The 15,825-nt window shown below is 40.9% G+C and overlaps 1 protein-coding gene across 3 annotated transcripts in view; it reads left to right on the forward strand.

Moving 5' to 3' along the window:
* The window catches only part of cfap299 (cilia and flagella associated protein 299), an 87,491-nt gene that overhangs the window by 56,605 nt on the left and 15,061 nt on the right, over positions 1–15,825 (forward strand). For all 3 annotated transcript variants that reach the window (XM_068566533.1, XM_068566534.1, XM_068566535.1), the window contains exon 4: positions 15,796–15,825. This exon is cut by the window's right edge and continues 113 nt beyond it. In XM_068566533.1, the coding sequence (XP_068422634.1) occupies positions 15,796–15,825 (30 nt within the window). The remainder of the gene's footprint in view (positions 1–15,795) is intronic.

Raw genomic sequence — 15,825 nt, forward strand, 5'->3', positions numbered from 1 at the left:
TCCTGAAATAATAATACAAAAATAATGTTAGTTTTATTTGAAAAAAACAACATTAAGCTATTTGTTATATTAACATGGCAGACGCATTCCAAACTTATAGTTTAAGTTTTATTGTAAAAGCATAGGTTTGTATTCTACTAATTAAATAATTTAGTCCTCTGGTTGTATAGAAGTCTATGCTTCATGTGTTAAAGCTGCAATCTCTCTACTGACCACCAGTGGGCGACTCCTCTAGTTGTATTGAAGTCTATATAAATGACTCTACTTCTCTCTTAATGTATTCCCCCTGTAAACATGAGTCCATGTCTCAATCTCCAGTTTAAGTCTTCTTCAATACAACATAATGTTCATTTAGTAAACTATGGTAATTTAGAGTCAAACAGACCATAAAGCAGGGGATGATTTAGTGCGGGGCTACAAGGTGATTGACACGTGCCCAAATGTACAAGATGCAGCAGATGCAGGACAAATGTATGACGAACTCATCCAATAGATGAAATCATCATGTGAAGCGTAATTCTCGGGTCAAACTTTGGTTTAAGTTTCAAATCATGTAATAACTTCCAACGATATTCCAATGTATTTAGATATAAAAACAAAACGTGTTGGAAATAATTTTTCCTGACAACCCACAATAGTGATGATTGACAGTCCTAATTTTACAGTGTTGATTTTGCAGCATATCAGTTTCAGTTAAAACAACCCTCTTCTTCCACAGCGTTGAACCAGTCGTCACAGATGACGCGCCGTCCACCACGGACAGCAACATTGTTTGCATGCCCTCCTTTTCACACACATGCACAAGGAATAAAAAACTCCTCAACGCAGCTACGATTACCTCAAGGTCTCGCCTTTGTTCCCCCAAGAAAACACGGTAGCTTTAGAGTCCGAACAGCTCCCCACTGAAAAACAAAGACGGGAAAAACCTCAAGACTTTTGTGTCAGGCATTTGTGGATACATTCTCAGGGCCTGGGATCTTAATAAAGGCTTGCTTTACAAATCACACAAACCCGTTTACCAGCTTCACGCACCTGCACAAGCAGGTCTCTGCATGTCAGCACTTCAGTGTTTGGCCATGTGTTCATCTTTTGTTCATTGAAGGACGATCGCTGCTCATTTTAGTCAAGAAAATACATGTGTGCGTTCACAGAAGAGATCATTTAAAATACATTATTTAAGATAGCAATTATGTATTGTGAGTTTCTGCTAAATAAGGCAAAAATATTCTTGGACGTCTATCATGGTTTGAATGTCATTTATTCATGCATTTATTTAAACATATAATTATTTGGATGTACACTTTATAAACATTTATTAATATTGCAATTGATGATTAATTTAGGTAGTTTCTACTCGTATTAGTTAAGTATGTTCTGTGACTTTGTCTAAAGTGAAGACTATCTACCACCTGAATTAATCGGGAATTGGAGTATTAATGCATGTTTATAACTTGTATATCTAAATCATTATATGTAGTGCTGCAACTAACAATTATTTTAATAAGCGATTAATCAGTCGATTATTTTTTCGATTAATCAGATAAAAAAAGAATAATTTTAAAGCATTAATTTGCAACGTTTTATTACAAAAACATAACTGACAATGCAAATTCACAGTGAAAAAAATCTTAACAAAGAATTTATAAAAAATTAAGAAATACAAATCAGACTGCACTTTACCTAAACAAAGGTTGTTAATTAGATATCGAACTACAAATACACATTATATCGGACTGTTGAACGCAGGTCGGTGTTTTGCACCTCAGAGGAGATGTTTACGCGTTGCTTCTCTTGAAGCCTCCGCTGTATTTTAAAACAAAGACGTTATGTAACCCAATAGCGTGGCTCAAACACAGAGAATAAACAACTCGCTAGCGAGCTAACGACAACAGTTAGCCTAGCTGTTAAGTTATTGAATAAGCATAGCGACTATGCAGTGACATACAAGAATACAACCGGCTGCACCAGAACCTCCTGGACCTGCGCGCTCCGGTCCACTTGACTATTTTTTTTCAATATTCAAACATCTCCCCGACTTATTGAGTGGCGTAATAATCTCGCGACACAACAAATCGATAATGAAATTCGTTGCCAACTTTTTTAATAATCAATTTTATCGATTCATTGTTGCACCCCTAATTATATTTTTAAAACAAAATACATGAATCACATTTAGATCTTTTTAAATATAATTGACTAACACTTTATAAATTATCTTATTAATAATCTATAAGTCCTTAATACTTCATTTACAAATGCAGTATCATTTATAAAGTATAAAAAGCCAAGTTTATTAATCAAGAATGTTTATCAATTGCTTACTAATGAGTATTCATGTTGGAACAACGCTTTACAAATTAAGAGCGCAACGTCTGCTTGAAATCATGTTGTAGATTAAGTTTTATCGCTCGGTCGCGCACGCAGGCCCGCTCCACAGTTTTTGTCAAGATGTTTTTGAAGCGGCTGCGCTTTTAAAAGTCGCGACTGGTGTGATAGGCCTCTTACTAGTGTAGTTATTATAAAGTGCTACTATAATAATGTAATATTGGACTGTAAGGATTCATGTATCAAGCAGATTATAGTCCTTTGACTCTAAAGTGTGAGTAGCTCTTCACATTCCCAGAAATAATGTAAGAGCAACCGCAAAGTAAACAGAGGTTTACTCACTATTTAGACATCCAAAATCATCCTGGAGTGTCAACTGCTGGTTTGGATTAAGTATTTTGTTGTTGTTGTTGCAGCATGCTGTCAGATTCTGTAACTTACATGCAAGATATCTATCTGCCACTGGTGCTAAGTGGAACTAGAAACTAGAAACCTCTGAATAGTTTCTTCATCTCGCCATTTAGTTTTTTTCACAAGTACATCACAGTGATGTTTCCCATATGTCACATGCTGCTGCAACGTGCCAGCCCTCAGACGTGCACTTTTTTTTTTTTTTTTGCAAAAACAAAAAAAGACTTGGTCCATAAACAGGACAGGAAATGCAACCGAAAAGGATTAAAGTGCCCACAAAGTTAAGGGTACCGTAATCCTAAATCCCAATCTTTTTTTCCTTCAGTTTTTTTTTTTTTTGCAGACAAGCTTTTGCAAACTCCCCAGTGGATGAGCAACTCTGTTGCACTGCTTTCTCCTGTATTTTTTATTTTTATTTTTTACTTGTAATCGTTCTTTCCCCTGGTAATTTAAAAGCCAATGGAATGTTGGAAATGATCATAGGAGGGGAGGCAGAAGATATGCCTCGCTTGGTCACTTTGGTGTCTGAAATCCGTAGAGCTGAGATGGCGTTTGACTGATTTTGTGTTTTGACCACATTTGCCAGACCCGCCTGCTATTTTCAACACATAACTCCTCCCCGAACTCAGGCATGCAACTAATTTACTGTATGGGCAGGATTTTCTCTCTCTCTTCCATGGAGCAGAAACTTTACCCCTTTCTTTTCTGTTAAAGGGCTCTGAACTACGCGCTCTACGTGACGCCACCTGTCAGGCTGACAGCTTATTCTCCATGCAGGGAAGGCCTCCATTAGCTGCAGTCGTAGGGAGCTAGGAAATGTTTGCCACCTGCCAAAGGTTTCACACTTCTTCAACTCAGACCAATCCCATAAGTTCGGTGGTCTTTTGTTTTTTTTGACCGGTTCAGAGCAGTGACTTGTGGACAGTTTAAGTTAGTTGTTGCAAGTGTGTGTAGTAAAAGAAACTCCTTTGCGTCGTTGTTGTTGTTGAGCTGCAGAGCAAATGGTCTAAAAAGTGCTGGTTCTGTCGTCACAGCTATGCATTTATTGCCCTCTTCCGTGTGTCTGTTAGGTTTAGTCGCAGTTGACCATAGTTGACTGAAAAATGGTCAAAGTCAAACTATTTTACTTTTATTCAGATTACTTGTGACAAAAAGTGGCGTACAAAATTAGCTGTTAAGCTGCTCGAAGTGTTGATTTTAGGAAACCGGTCTAGGTCATGTTTTCGTGTTCCATCACGGCTTTATGCTGCAGCAGGAAGTTGCTTTGGCACCACTTAAGTAAGAGCACGGTGTGAATATGTAACTCTTTCCCAGCGAGCTCTCGAGTTCAATGGGCACGTCCAACACGTCTTCCAAAGACAACCCATGACTCCCAGATCAGAAACAACGCAGCTTTTTCCCTTTCTGTCAAACTACAATGTTTTTCATGAAGCCGTGTCCACTCGACAGCCCAATGCATCGTTAGTGCGGACAGTGAAAGTCCTCCAAACAAAGCACGATGTAAAACCGATGCGAGTTAGGGAGGAAAAACAACGACGCTGCATCGTGGGGGCCGAACGAAAGGAGTTTTAATAGAATTCCTAAAACACCAATTGCGAGAAGCAGGATAGCATTTTCTGATTCCGCGTGCCCTGTAATTTGAAGTGTGTGGGTTCAAGCCACTTATTTTGTGGCGACAACGGCTTTACTGGCGAGTTCTCCAAAAAGACCTGGGACAAACGCAGCCGAAAAAGGGTTGAGCGAGCTGCCTCGCTTTCCTTGACGGATCGACCGAGCTGGTTCCCTTTTAGTTTCTGGCCACGGTCGTTCTTCCCTCATGGCTAACCTCACTGGGCGTAGCTGTCCACCATTGGGTGTTTAGAAAGCCCAATCGGAGGACACCTGCTTCTAGATTTATATCGTCCGGCTCTTTGCACAAACACCAAATGCAGTCTGTTTATGGATGCAGATGGAGAGCACTCGGGGTAAACAAATGCACAAATCTGCCCTTTTTTTCTAAACTGACGTCTAAACAACAACTAAACATCCAGCGTCAGGATTTGGCATGCATCACCTCAAACTCATTGTATATACTGTACGTTGCATTATGAGCTCGTCTGGACTTTAAGTCACATCCTCTGAGCACTATATTTGGCACCGTGTCCTTTGCATAGTTGAATTTCAAACATTTTTGTTGTCTTCAAAGACATAAAAATGAAAAAAAAGAAACACTCTTACGTCATACACGACACAATTTATATGTGCAAAATTACATGCACTTCTACACACAGTTACAACCCAGTTCTCAAGGATGAAAGGAAACATTAAAAAACTGTCATTTGCCAATATATGTATTTAATGCAGTAGATCATGAGAGAATGCATTAATGTTTAATAATGAATGAGGTGAGCAAAAAGACAAAATGAGTCATCTAATGCAAAAAAAAACATTATGTAGGTTAAAGCAAACTTTTTGTTTGACCTTTGTGCAGGACTTTAAGAGAATACAGATATAACATTAAACCACCATGTAGGGCCGGACGTCCTTTTGAATAGTTAACTTGTGCATTTTTGTATCCGTTGCCAGGACATCTGTCAGTGACACACCCTGTAATTATAAACGAAAGGAAAATAAATCTCTTTTGATTATTTCCATCCTTATTGCATGCACACACAACCAAAAGCTTTGGAAATTGTCAAAAAAAAATCTCAGAAATGACAAGTCATAGTGACCATTGAATCTGTGAGGTAAATCACTTCTTTTATAGGGGTCAGTCTTGGGTCCCATTCTTTTCACTATTTAACTCCTTCCCCTGGGCACACTCCTCCGTCACCATGGGATCCATTTTCATCGCTACGGCGATGGCACACAGGTCTACATTTCCTCTAAACCGACTGCTGCCATCCCTCCTACCTCCCTCATCACCTGCCTTGATGATATCCGGAGCTGGATGAGCATGAACTTCCTGCAGCTAAACGGCAATAAAACTGAGCTCTGCTCATCGGCTCCAAATCCATCACCACCAAATCCCAACAAACCCAAGCTCCACCCATCATCGTCGACAGAATCCCTGTACTCTTCTCCTCCAAAGTCAAGAGCCTCTGCGTCATTCTGGACAGCACTCTTTCATTTGCACCCTATATTCAAAACATCACCCGGACCGCATTTTTCCATCCCCGCAACATCTCCAGACTCCGCCCATCACTGACCCAGTCCAGCATCAAAATCCTGGCCCACTCTTTTTTCACATCCTGCATCGACTACTGCATAGCCCTCATCAACGCCGCCTGGATCATCACCTCTACCAAATCATTGGACCACATCACTCCTGTACTCATCCAACTTCACTGGTTCTCTGTACAATACCGCTTCTCACCTATAAAGCTCTCCACAATCTAGCCCCCACTTACCTCTACGACCTCCTTCAGGAATATACTCCCTCCCGCACCTTCCGCTCATCATCTTATGGACTGCTAACCATCCCCACGCCACGCCTCAGTACCTTCAGGTGCCCAGGACCAAGGCTCTGGAACTTCCTCCACCCACACATAAGACAATCAGGCTCCATTACATCGTTCAAGTCTCAACTCAAAACTCACTTGTTCAAACTGGCATACACTTTATAACTGGTCTCTTTGCACTTCACTTGTTTTTTTTATATTGATGCTCTGTTTTACTGTTGTTTTCTATCTTTAATGCTGTTATCTTTTTATCCTGTATTATTTTATTGTAAGGCAACCTTGGGTGACATGAAAGGCGCCTCCAAATAAAATGTATTATTATTATTATTCAACCTGAGAGTTAAGACTTTTTAGTGGATGGAAAAGCAGCAGCGTTTGCCATGAAAGAGACTTTGTAGTGAGGTCTGAGAAGCAGGCAGCAGTCTATCAGCGGCCGTGTGAAGTATTGTAAAGAGATGGTGAGTTAAAGAGTACTCTTACAGATTATGCTAACTCACAGCGCTGTGCAAGCAGCTCACCGCCGTGTGCTTGCTTCTGAAAAGGCTCTCTCCAACACGTCTTACAGAGAGTGATTACACTAATTATAGCTATACTAACAAGTTTGCTTCCTGCTGCTGTGTCTACGGTGTATCGAGAAAAAATGTAAGTCACTTTGGACAAAAGCTTCAGCTAAATGAAATGTAATGTAAAAAGTAAAGCACTATAACATTTCTCCATAATCCAAATAATCAATTTGTATGTAATCGTTTGCCAGGACAGATGACCTAGTATAAAGAATGTCAAAATGAGGAGAGGGAAGAGTTGGAGGAACTTTCCAAGGAGGCCACTGCTTGTGTCTATTGTGGAACCAGAATGTTAATTATTCATTGCTCTCAAGTTTTGAAGGCAGGCAAGAGTGACATATATTCCCTGAAAACAGAGACAAATACGTGCCGCGCACAGCTCCTGTCCAGCCTGTTATTACATGTTACCCAAATATAACAGATACAAAAGATATGATTTTCTGATTGGCTATTTGTGTAGCCCATTTCTTTTTTTTGATTGTCTGATGAGTGGCACCTCACGCTAGAACTCCAGGGGATTCGGGGGAGAAGTGCTTGATTCTTCCATGATAAGGGCAGCACGACCAGGTCATGTTTGGTCATGTCATGTTTGCGCGCTGTGGCCCATTAAATAGCCTAGAGTTTTTTTCAGTGTGAGAAATACAATCTGTGGCGGGAGGGCGTGACTTAAACTGAAATGAGTGACAGTTGCGCTCAATGTGTGACATTTGAGAGCCCCTGAATATTTGTCACGCAACTTCTGTATTTAATAACGCTACTTCTGTAATTATTTTTAACCCAAACTACGATCTTTTCCTAAACCTAACATAAAAAACTACAGTAAAAGTTGAGTTACAAGCCGCTCCTATCTTCGGTGGGTGTCACCACTGTAGCAAGCCAGCGCTGCTGCTAGCTCGCTGCTGCTGCTGCTGCTGCTGCTGCTGCTGCTACTGCTCGTGTTCCCGCTGCTCGCGTCGGGCGACGAGTCACAGCTGGTCCCGCTACCTTCAGTAGTTGTCTGGGAGCTAGCGGGGAGCTAGCAGCAGCGCTAGTGGAGTAACGCGACTATAACGGTAACTAAGTAGTATTTTTTTACCATTAACACTACGGGGGCTTGCACAGGCACACCGATTGCTCGTGTTTCTGGAGATTCATTGAAAAACACATAACAAATATTCATTTGCGAGGATACAGTATCATATGAATCACTGTAAGAGGATCTGTTTGAAGTGTGTGTGTGTGTGTGTGTGTGTGTGTGTGTGTGTGTGTGTGTGTGTGTGTGTGTTGTTTGTGTGGCCCATGGAACTTAATATGTAACTTAATGTATCTTCAAAAATCTATTACATGAACTTCATAGTCTCCTGCTGTTTCCAGGAATTACTGGATCGTGGGCCAACATCTGTGCATTGATCAGCGTTGAACAGGATTCCTGGATGTGCTGGTTGTAATGAATCTTCTTATGACAACAGACCTGTTGTCATAAGTAGACCGATCTAACGTCAACTGGATCAAACAGAATCAAACATATGTTTTATAGTGCTGAAAGGGTTCTTCATCACATAGAGACCACTGCCAAGTAACAGTTTCAGTTTTTGTCATACAATATTGTTCCACGTATGATGGATTTTTTTTTTTAACTTTCACATATTAATCTCTTAAATCAAAGACTGAATATAGTTACTATTGTGGTTTTTGTCATAAAAGTTGCCAGCGGGTAGTATTTTTTAGATTCTTTATGCCAGTAAACATGTATTGCATCAGAATATGCTGTAGGTTAGTGACTGCAATGGCCTTGTCTGTTACCCATAAACTCTTCAGTAAGTAAGGTCTGGCTCATGCTGCAGGAAGTGTAATTCTGAAAGATCCCTGCGGATGCAGAGCACCTCAACACACATGGTTTCTACCGTTGCATTTATCACACAAACCTGGCTGTGTGAAGTCACTTCCAAGTCAAATAAATAATCATCCCCAGTCAACTCCTGAACCCCCAAAACATTTTGAAATACACAAACACACACACACACTGGGTATGCTTCAAAAACATGCAAAACACACTACTTGAAATGCGCCAACAAAAAAAGAAGATAATTCATAGGTTTACATTTAATATTCAGGTTTTGTTGCTGAGGTTGATAAGAACTGAGCGAGATGAGAAGAGGACATCAATACTTGCCTCCTCTGAAAAGTACTTATTAGAATTAGAACTAATTAGAAGATATATGCATAGTGATAGATGAACTACAACCACCTATAAATGCCCTCAAAGAAGAATTGTCTGTGTATACCAAGAAAATTGAAGAGGTTGGTAGAGCATTGTGCATTACTGACCGCCGGCTCACTAAACTGCAACCAAAGGGAACCGTTAGCTAAAAGAAAAGGCAGAGCAGCTGGGGAGCCAGATGATCGATAGCTTTGAAGTTGTCATCCGAATCTTTTTAAAGTGTGGAAAGAAGTATAAAAAATGAAACGCTTTAAAGACCAAGTTAAATATTAAAAGAATTTGTAAGATGTATTTTCTTTTGTTCATTTTAGTATTCATTTAAGTATTTTCATTTCATTTAATTATTTAACTATTTGCACATCCAAATCCCCTCCAAATCTTTTCTTGTCCTGGAAAACGGTTTCAAATGTTTGATGCACTCCGGTGTTTACAATAGTTCATCCAATCATATGAGACTTTGGGGAACTAGCTGTTCATGTCAGTCCTATAAAACTGTACTTCACCGTTTGTTAGTAGCTAACAGAGAAATGTGAAAAGATAACAGGTATGTGTTGACGTTGATTTTGTTTCCAAAACAACATACCACTCATCTGCAAGCAACAGTCTATCTGTAGAATCACGCAGAACAACCGGCTGTCCTCGGTAGCTTCGTAATAGGCTAAACCAGGTGACTCCTATGGTTGTATAGAAGTCTATACTTTATGTATTAAAGCTGCATTCTCTCTTCTGACAACCAGGGGCGACTCCTCTGGTTGTATAGAAGTCTATGCTTCATGTATTGAAGCTGCATTTTATCTTCTGACCACCAGGGGAGACTACTATGGTTGTATAGAAGTCTATAAAAAAATACTTTATTTCCCTCTTAATTTATTCCTTCATAAAAATGAGTTTATGTTCTCAATCAGAACAACACAAACCAACGGGTGACATAATGACTACGTCCACTTCTGATGTACAGTCTTTGTTTTTACTGCGAAATACATCACAGTAGAAAAGCTGAAGACGCTCAAACTTCCATAAGTGGGAGTATTCTAAAAACATTACGTGGATCCCAGGAAGTGTAGCCTGCTCATGTTTTTGCAGGAGCTAATGGATCTCTAAATAAACTTACATACAGACACACACTCCATGTCCAGGAAGGGGGACTTGAGTTAAAGCCTGCCAGAAAAGAGGGGTTCCCACTTAAAATACATTCCTGTTGTACGGGGCCATGTTTTCCTTACCCCAACAAATTTACACAGTTGTTAGTGATGGCCCGGGATTCCTCCTAAAGCGCTGCCCACCAATAATAAACAGCATGGCAGCTGACACCACAAGACACCTGCACAGCCTCCTGACACTGCAGGATTGTTCCCAGGACTGGGAAAGGAGTGGGGGGGCGACGGACAGGTTGGTGGTGTTTGTGTGTGTTTGTGTGAGATCTCACATTTTTAATTTGAGTGAAGGATTATTAGATTAAGGATTCCAATTTACTGACTTGATATTTCATCCCAGTTTGTAGTGGTCTCAACAATGCGGGGGTAAACACAAAATGAGTTGCTGGGTTTCTGTTGAGCCCTTATTTAATATCTCAAAAAACAAAGGCTTTCATATTAACTGAATTCAGTCATTCAGGCTTCACAGGCTTTTTTTAAAAAAAAAAAAAACTTAGCCCTTGGAGGAAGTTAGCTCCAGTTAACTCTCTCTAGTCATTTCACACTCTTTCAATGCTAAAAATAAACACCGACAGTCACAAAGACACATACACACACACACACAAGTATTCAGAAATACCCTCCTCGTGCCACAGGATGTCAGGTGGTGCGGCTATTGTGTCCCCACCTGTAGGACATTGTCAACACACAAAGGAGGGGCACAGTACATGTCAACCTGCTGTCAGCTTCTGTTTGACTTGAATTGTTTGAATTTGTAACCCCCCCCCTCTCCCCAACCCCCTTCAGTTGAGGGGGCTTTGAATGATTAGCCAAAAGGTTTATGGAGTAATTCACATCTGTGTAGGTTTTACCTTTTTCAAGAGGCGGGGGAGACCATCGTCGTTTTCACACGCCACAATAATTACGATTGTCAACACTGTTCAAGTTTCATCGATTTTCTAAAGGACATAAACATCTTCATATTGTTTTGTTATTTTTCTAGGGCGGGGTACAGATCGTGGATTTATCTACTGTTTCAAAACCTGGATACGTAAACTTTATCTTAAGGTCGCTGGGGTTGTCCCTCCCAGCCAGCCGAAATTTCAACTGCGTACACATAAAAAAAAGAAACTACTAAATTTAGAGTATTACAAAGAGCCAGAATCTCTACCTGGGTCCCCGTGATCGCAGCGCTTAGTTTCTCAAGAGCCAACCAGACCGATGTTAGCCATAAAGCGGATGGAGGAGGGGCTGGAGCTCGCTGCACTGTGAGGTCACAGCACCTGTTCTGGGTAATTGCTGGCAGTTGACGTAAGGCCTCCGCTTGTTTTCCATGGTGGAGGTCCCCCGGCTCTCCCTCCAACACAGGGGCTGGAAAGTTGCATTGGTTGTTTGTGGAAAGTAAGCAGGTCTGCCCACCCCCACCCCTCACCCAGTTCCATGAGAAAGAAATGAACTTTGGCTTACCTGTCAGACGCTATTTTATTTTTATTTAGGTTTAAAGTAAAAGGTTTTTGATCCCGATTTTTATCTCCTTGCGAACACAGCTCCAGAAACCAGAAAGAAAATGTAGAAACATTTTGAAACAGCGTGAACACATCAAAGCATGAAAGATTTAATAAAGAAATATGATCAGATTTTAGTTTTTTTTACTTTCAAGCAACTGCATTTGTGCAGCGTCATCTCCTCTTCCTCCTCCTCCTCTCTGATGGTGTATTTACACCGATCGCGTCAAGATTTCAACGCGCGTCGAGATTACATGCAAATTCATTGCACAGCTGCGTAGAAGCTGCGTAGACGTGTGTTTTTCAGTGGGCAGCGTGTCAGACGCGTTGACGCAGCACGAACAGCGAGTCGGCCGCCGGGCGAACTAGGGTTGATGCGCGAAATGTCGCTGCACAAGTTGAAATTTCCCAACTCCGGCAGCAAAAATGCGTGAGTCATAGTTGCGTCAGCCAATCAGCGTTGAGATGTTCCGCTCGTCACCGCCGTCCTGCCGGTGCTGAATCAATCTGCTGCTGGTCATCTGGAAGAAGCGCTGATAGCGGCTTCATTCAGGCGCTGTTCTGGGACTACGGATAATATTATGAACCCAGACACCATGGAGTTTGATGTTCCAACGTTTTTGTGACTTCCACAAGAAGTATGAAGCAGATCTAGTGGTTATTTCATCTATAGTCTATAACGGAAAAGATCGCTCTTTCCCGGAGAGAAGCAGCTGAGATAAGCCACTCCCCCTTTGTGGCGACACGATTAGTCATGCTGCTTTTGGTGTGAACAAACTTTTTCTTGACGCGCGTCGAGAAGTTTTTGGACGCGTTCAGTGTGAATGCATCATGAGACCAATCCCACACTGCTGGAGACCCAGGACCTGTTGTTGGACCTGCTGTGGGGAACTGGGGCACGGGAGAACCAGGACTGAGAGGGGCTGTCTGTCAGACCCTGCTGCAGTACAATGAGAGGTTTTCTAAAGGGATCCTGGTGCTTTGAGACACTACCATTTTAGTTCACAGTGGGCACCTGAACCAACACTACACAAAAGTTCCTCATAGTAGCTTTATTCTTTATATAATTGGCCTACATTTTGAAAAGCATTGAAGGAAGATGTTGCTGTTTGTACTGACCATTTATGGGTGATTTTAACTGATCTTTTTTTATTGCCACTACTAAAATGTTTCTCGCCTCCTTTAACTGTGCTGGGTTCCACCCGATGATGTCTTTTCAAGGCCGGCTGCAGGAGACAGAAGCCAGTAGATAGGGTATCTGGCCCAGGCCTGCAGCCAGCTGTGAACCTGATAGCATCTGTTTTTAGCGTTTTGAGAGGAGAGAAAGGAGCTCTCTTTTCTTCAGAGCTCTGGAGCGTTAGTTATCTTACGCCTCTTTAGTAAAGGGATCCACAGATGGTCCCGCATCCTGACAGTTATACAAATGTGATACCGCTAGCTGAGGTATTCCTCTTGGATCCTCTTACTGTGTTACTGAAAGCCCACAAGTGGGACTCATTCACGCTCAGAATAAACAAGACGAGTAAAAGAGAGAAAAAGAATCCTGCTTTTCTCGAGGAGAAAAAGCTTCTTTTTTTATCTTTGTGAAGGCAGACAAAACAACCTCTTCACACCTGAGTGTGTCCTCTGTTTAGGAGTTCTTCCCATTTATTGTCATGACGTGTTATCTGAACCATCAAAATCGAACATGAAAAGATCATTTCATGTTCCGCTGTCATTTAGCTTTGTCTGAATACGGTGACAAAACCATTTGTCATCCTTTATCTTTTCTTCTTGTTCCAGCTTGTGTCAGGTTTGGCCTCACTTCAAAGACCTGATGAGCAGGCGGGGAACTCTCTTTAGATTCATGTGCTTTGTTTTTGTTGGGAATGTGCAAGGATTTTTTTCTTGACTTTCTTACTCATTGAGTTTGAATCAGAAATCAGTGTTTGGATAATTGAGAGCCGACCTGTTGCCCTTACAAACTTTATTTTTCTCAGCTTCTGTTCATACTAAAGGTTTTTGGACATCAAATAGGCGGCAACCTCTGGTTTTGCCAAGTAAAGCCGACATGGAGGTGTCTTAAAACTGTAATTTTTTCCACTGACCACCAGAGGGCAACTCTTCTGGTTGTATAGAAGTCTATAAGAAAATGCCTCAACTTCTATTTTGATGTATTCCCTCAGTAAACATGAGTTTATGTCTCAATCGCTTGGTTCGAGTCTTCTTTAATACAGCATAATGTTCATTTAGTAAAGTATGGTAATTTAGAGTCAAACAGATCACAAACCAGAGTATGATGCTTGCGTAGTAGACGCTACCAGAGACGTATATGGCGTCTCTACGGCGAAATCCAAGATAGCAACGGCAAAACCGTCTGCAGTCCACAAAGCATTCAACAAGCTATTGGGTCTTGGGTCTGAGTGTCAGTAAGCTATTACCCAAACAGCTCCTCGGGATGATCAAATAGTTCATCAAAGTCATTGCAACGGAAAAAAAAGTGTGAACTTTCAAGCGTTATTGGTGAACATAATGCTGCTGCACTGGTGTTACTGTGGAAAGCTCAAATGAGTTTGCTTTTCTTAAAGCAACTGTTTATTATTTAAAGCATAGTGAAGCCTTCAGAAGAATTTAGTTTGACAACTTCTCTTGTTCTCGTAATTTATTTTCTCAATCCAAGATAAAGTCACAAGTGTTGCAGTTGCAAACGCAATGAGTTGAACAACCAACTTTCTGGTAGCCAAACGAACAGTTTGGCATTGTATGTTTCTGCAAACCTCAAATGAGATGAATCTCAACATTTCATGTCAAAACGTTTACTTATGCGTACGCTTTTGCCATTTCGAAACATTTCGGTTGAGGCAACAAAACTACAGTTTTTTTACTTTTGGTTTTACATGAGATACAAAAAAAATGCTCCTTAATAATACAATTCATAATGCAATTTCTTAAGAGACCAGGCTGCTTACAGCCACTTCTGAAGCAGCGGGATTGATTGGTCTTTCGTTAATTTAATAGGAAGCAGGCTTATGGAAAAGGGTGTTCTTTAAAACAAACCAAAACCAACAACCTTTGGAACAGCATTGTTTTTATTTATTAAATAAATCTGACTGACTAGTTAAATCAACTTTATGTACATATGTCCTATTTTGAGGGCCTCTTTTTGTCTTTATTTGCCTCGCCAACCACACAAAGGTTCCTAACTATTCACACAACTTAAAGCTGTGGTGTCAAACCAAAGATCAAATGCATATTATTACATTCACTTTGTTTAAAGCTTTTTTGAAACAGTTGAGAAGGACTTAAATCCAACAACAGTCCAACAAATAGTTTTGAGCTGTTAAGAACATGTGGGACAGATGTGGTCTGGGGCACACCAGCTCACATACCTGCATGTGGTCTGGGGCACACCTGCACACATTGTATTCCCTCATCATCGACACTACCTCATAACACAGAAGACTTACCGGTTTGTCTCCTTGAAGCACAAACATGTATTTGCTTTCCCGTCTTCTTTAAATGTTCTTCTCTCTGTGTTAATCTTTTTCTTCTTGGACATTTTGGAATTATTTGTCGATCATTTTCAAGTTAATCACTTGACTTAAGTTAAATGCCGCGATAGAAACACTGTTATTTTTGCGGTAGAATGCTATTTATTAGCGGGTCACAAAATCAATATGCATTATGGAAGATGTAGTCTATGGTGACTGTACACTGTAAAGCAGCATAGCAGCATTTTAAGACAGTCATATGCCTTTCAAGCCACTGTGGGCCACATAAAATGACGAGGCGGGCTGAATTTGGACTTGAGTTTGGCACCTATGACTTACAGCATCACGTTTTAACTTAGGACTCCACATTTCATGTCATTCCAAAGCTACATTTTTGTCCCGACTGTAGGTGTGCTGGAACGGAACTGAGACTCTGGTTACTGTAAGTCGTGGGACTCTATCCTGCGTGGGACTCTGAGGATTGGGCTCAGAGTCCCACGCAGGATATTCTGCAGACGGCCCACTTCGGCGAGCAACGGGGCTGCAGGACGACATTAGTTGTATTCTTTTTTATTTTAACCGTACAACGCAAGCTTTTGTCTTTTTTAAGTGGGAGGATTTGTAACGGATCCCTTCTATCTGTAGAAGTTTCAACAAGTGACATTGGCCTTCCTGGCTTTTGCTCAGGAAGAGCTTGATGGCTATGATTATTTACACAGAGGGTTTCCTTCTTTTTCTCTCTTTACAGTCAGTCATTTTCATAAGGGATCATAATCCT

This window comes from Clinocottus analis, unplaced genomic scaffold, assembly GCF_023055335.1.
Source record: "Clinocottus analis isolate CAN_PGR_092001 unplaced genomic scaffold, fCliAna1.0.p SCAF_7, whole genome shotgun sequence".
NCBI classification, from domain to species: Eukaryota; Metazoa; Chordata; class Actinopteri; order Perciformes; family Cottidae; genus Clinocottus; species Clinocottus analis.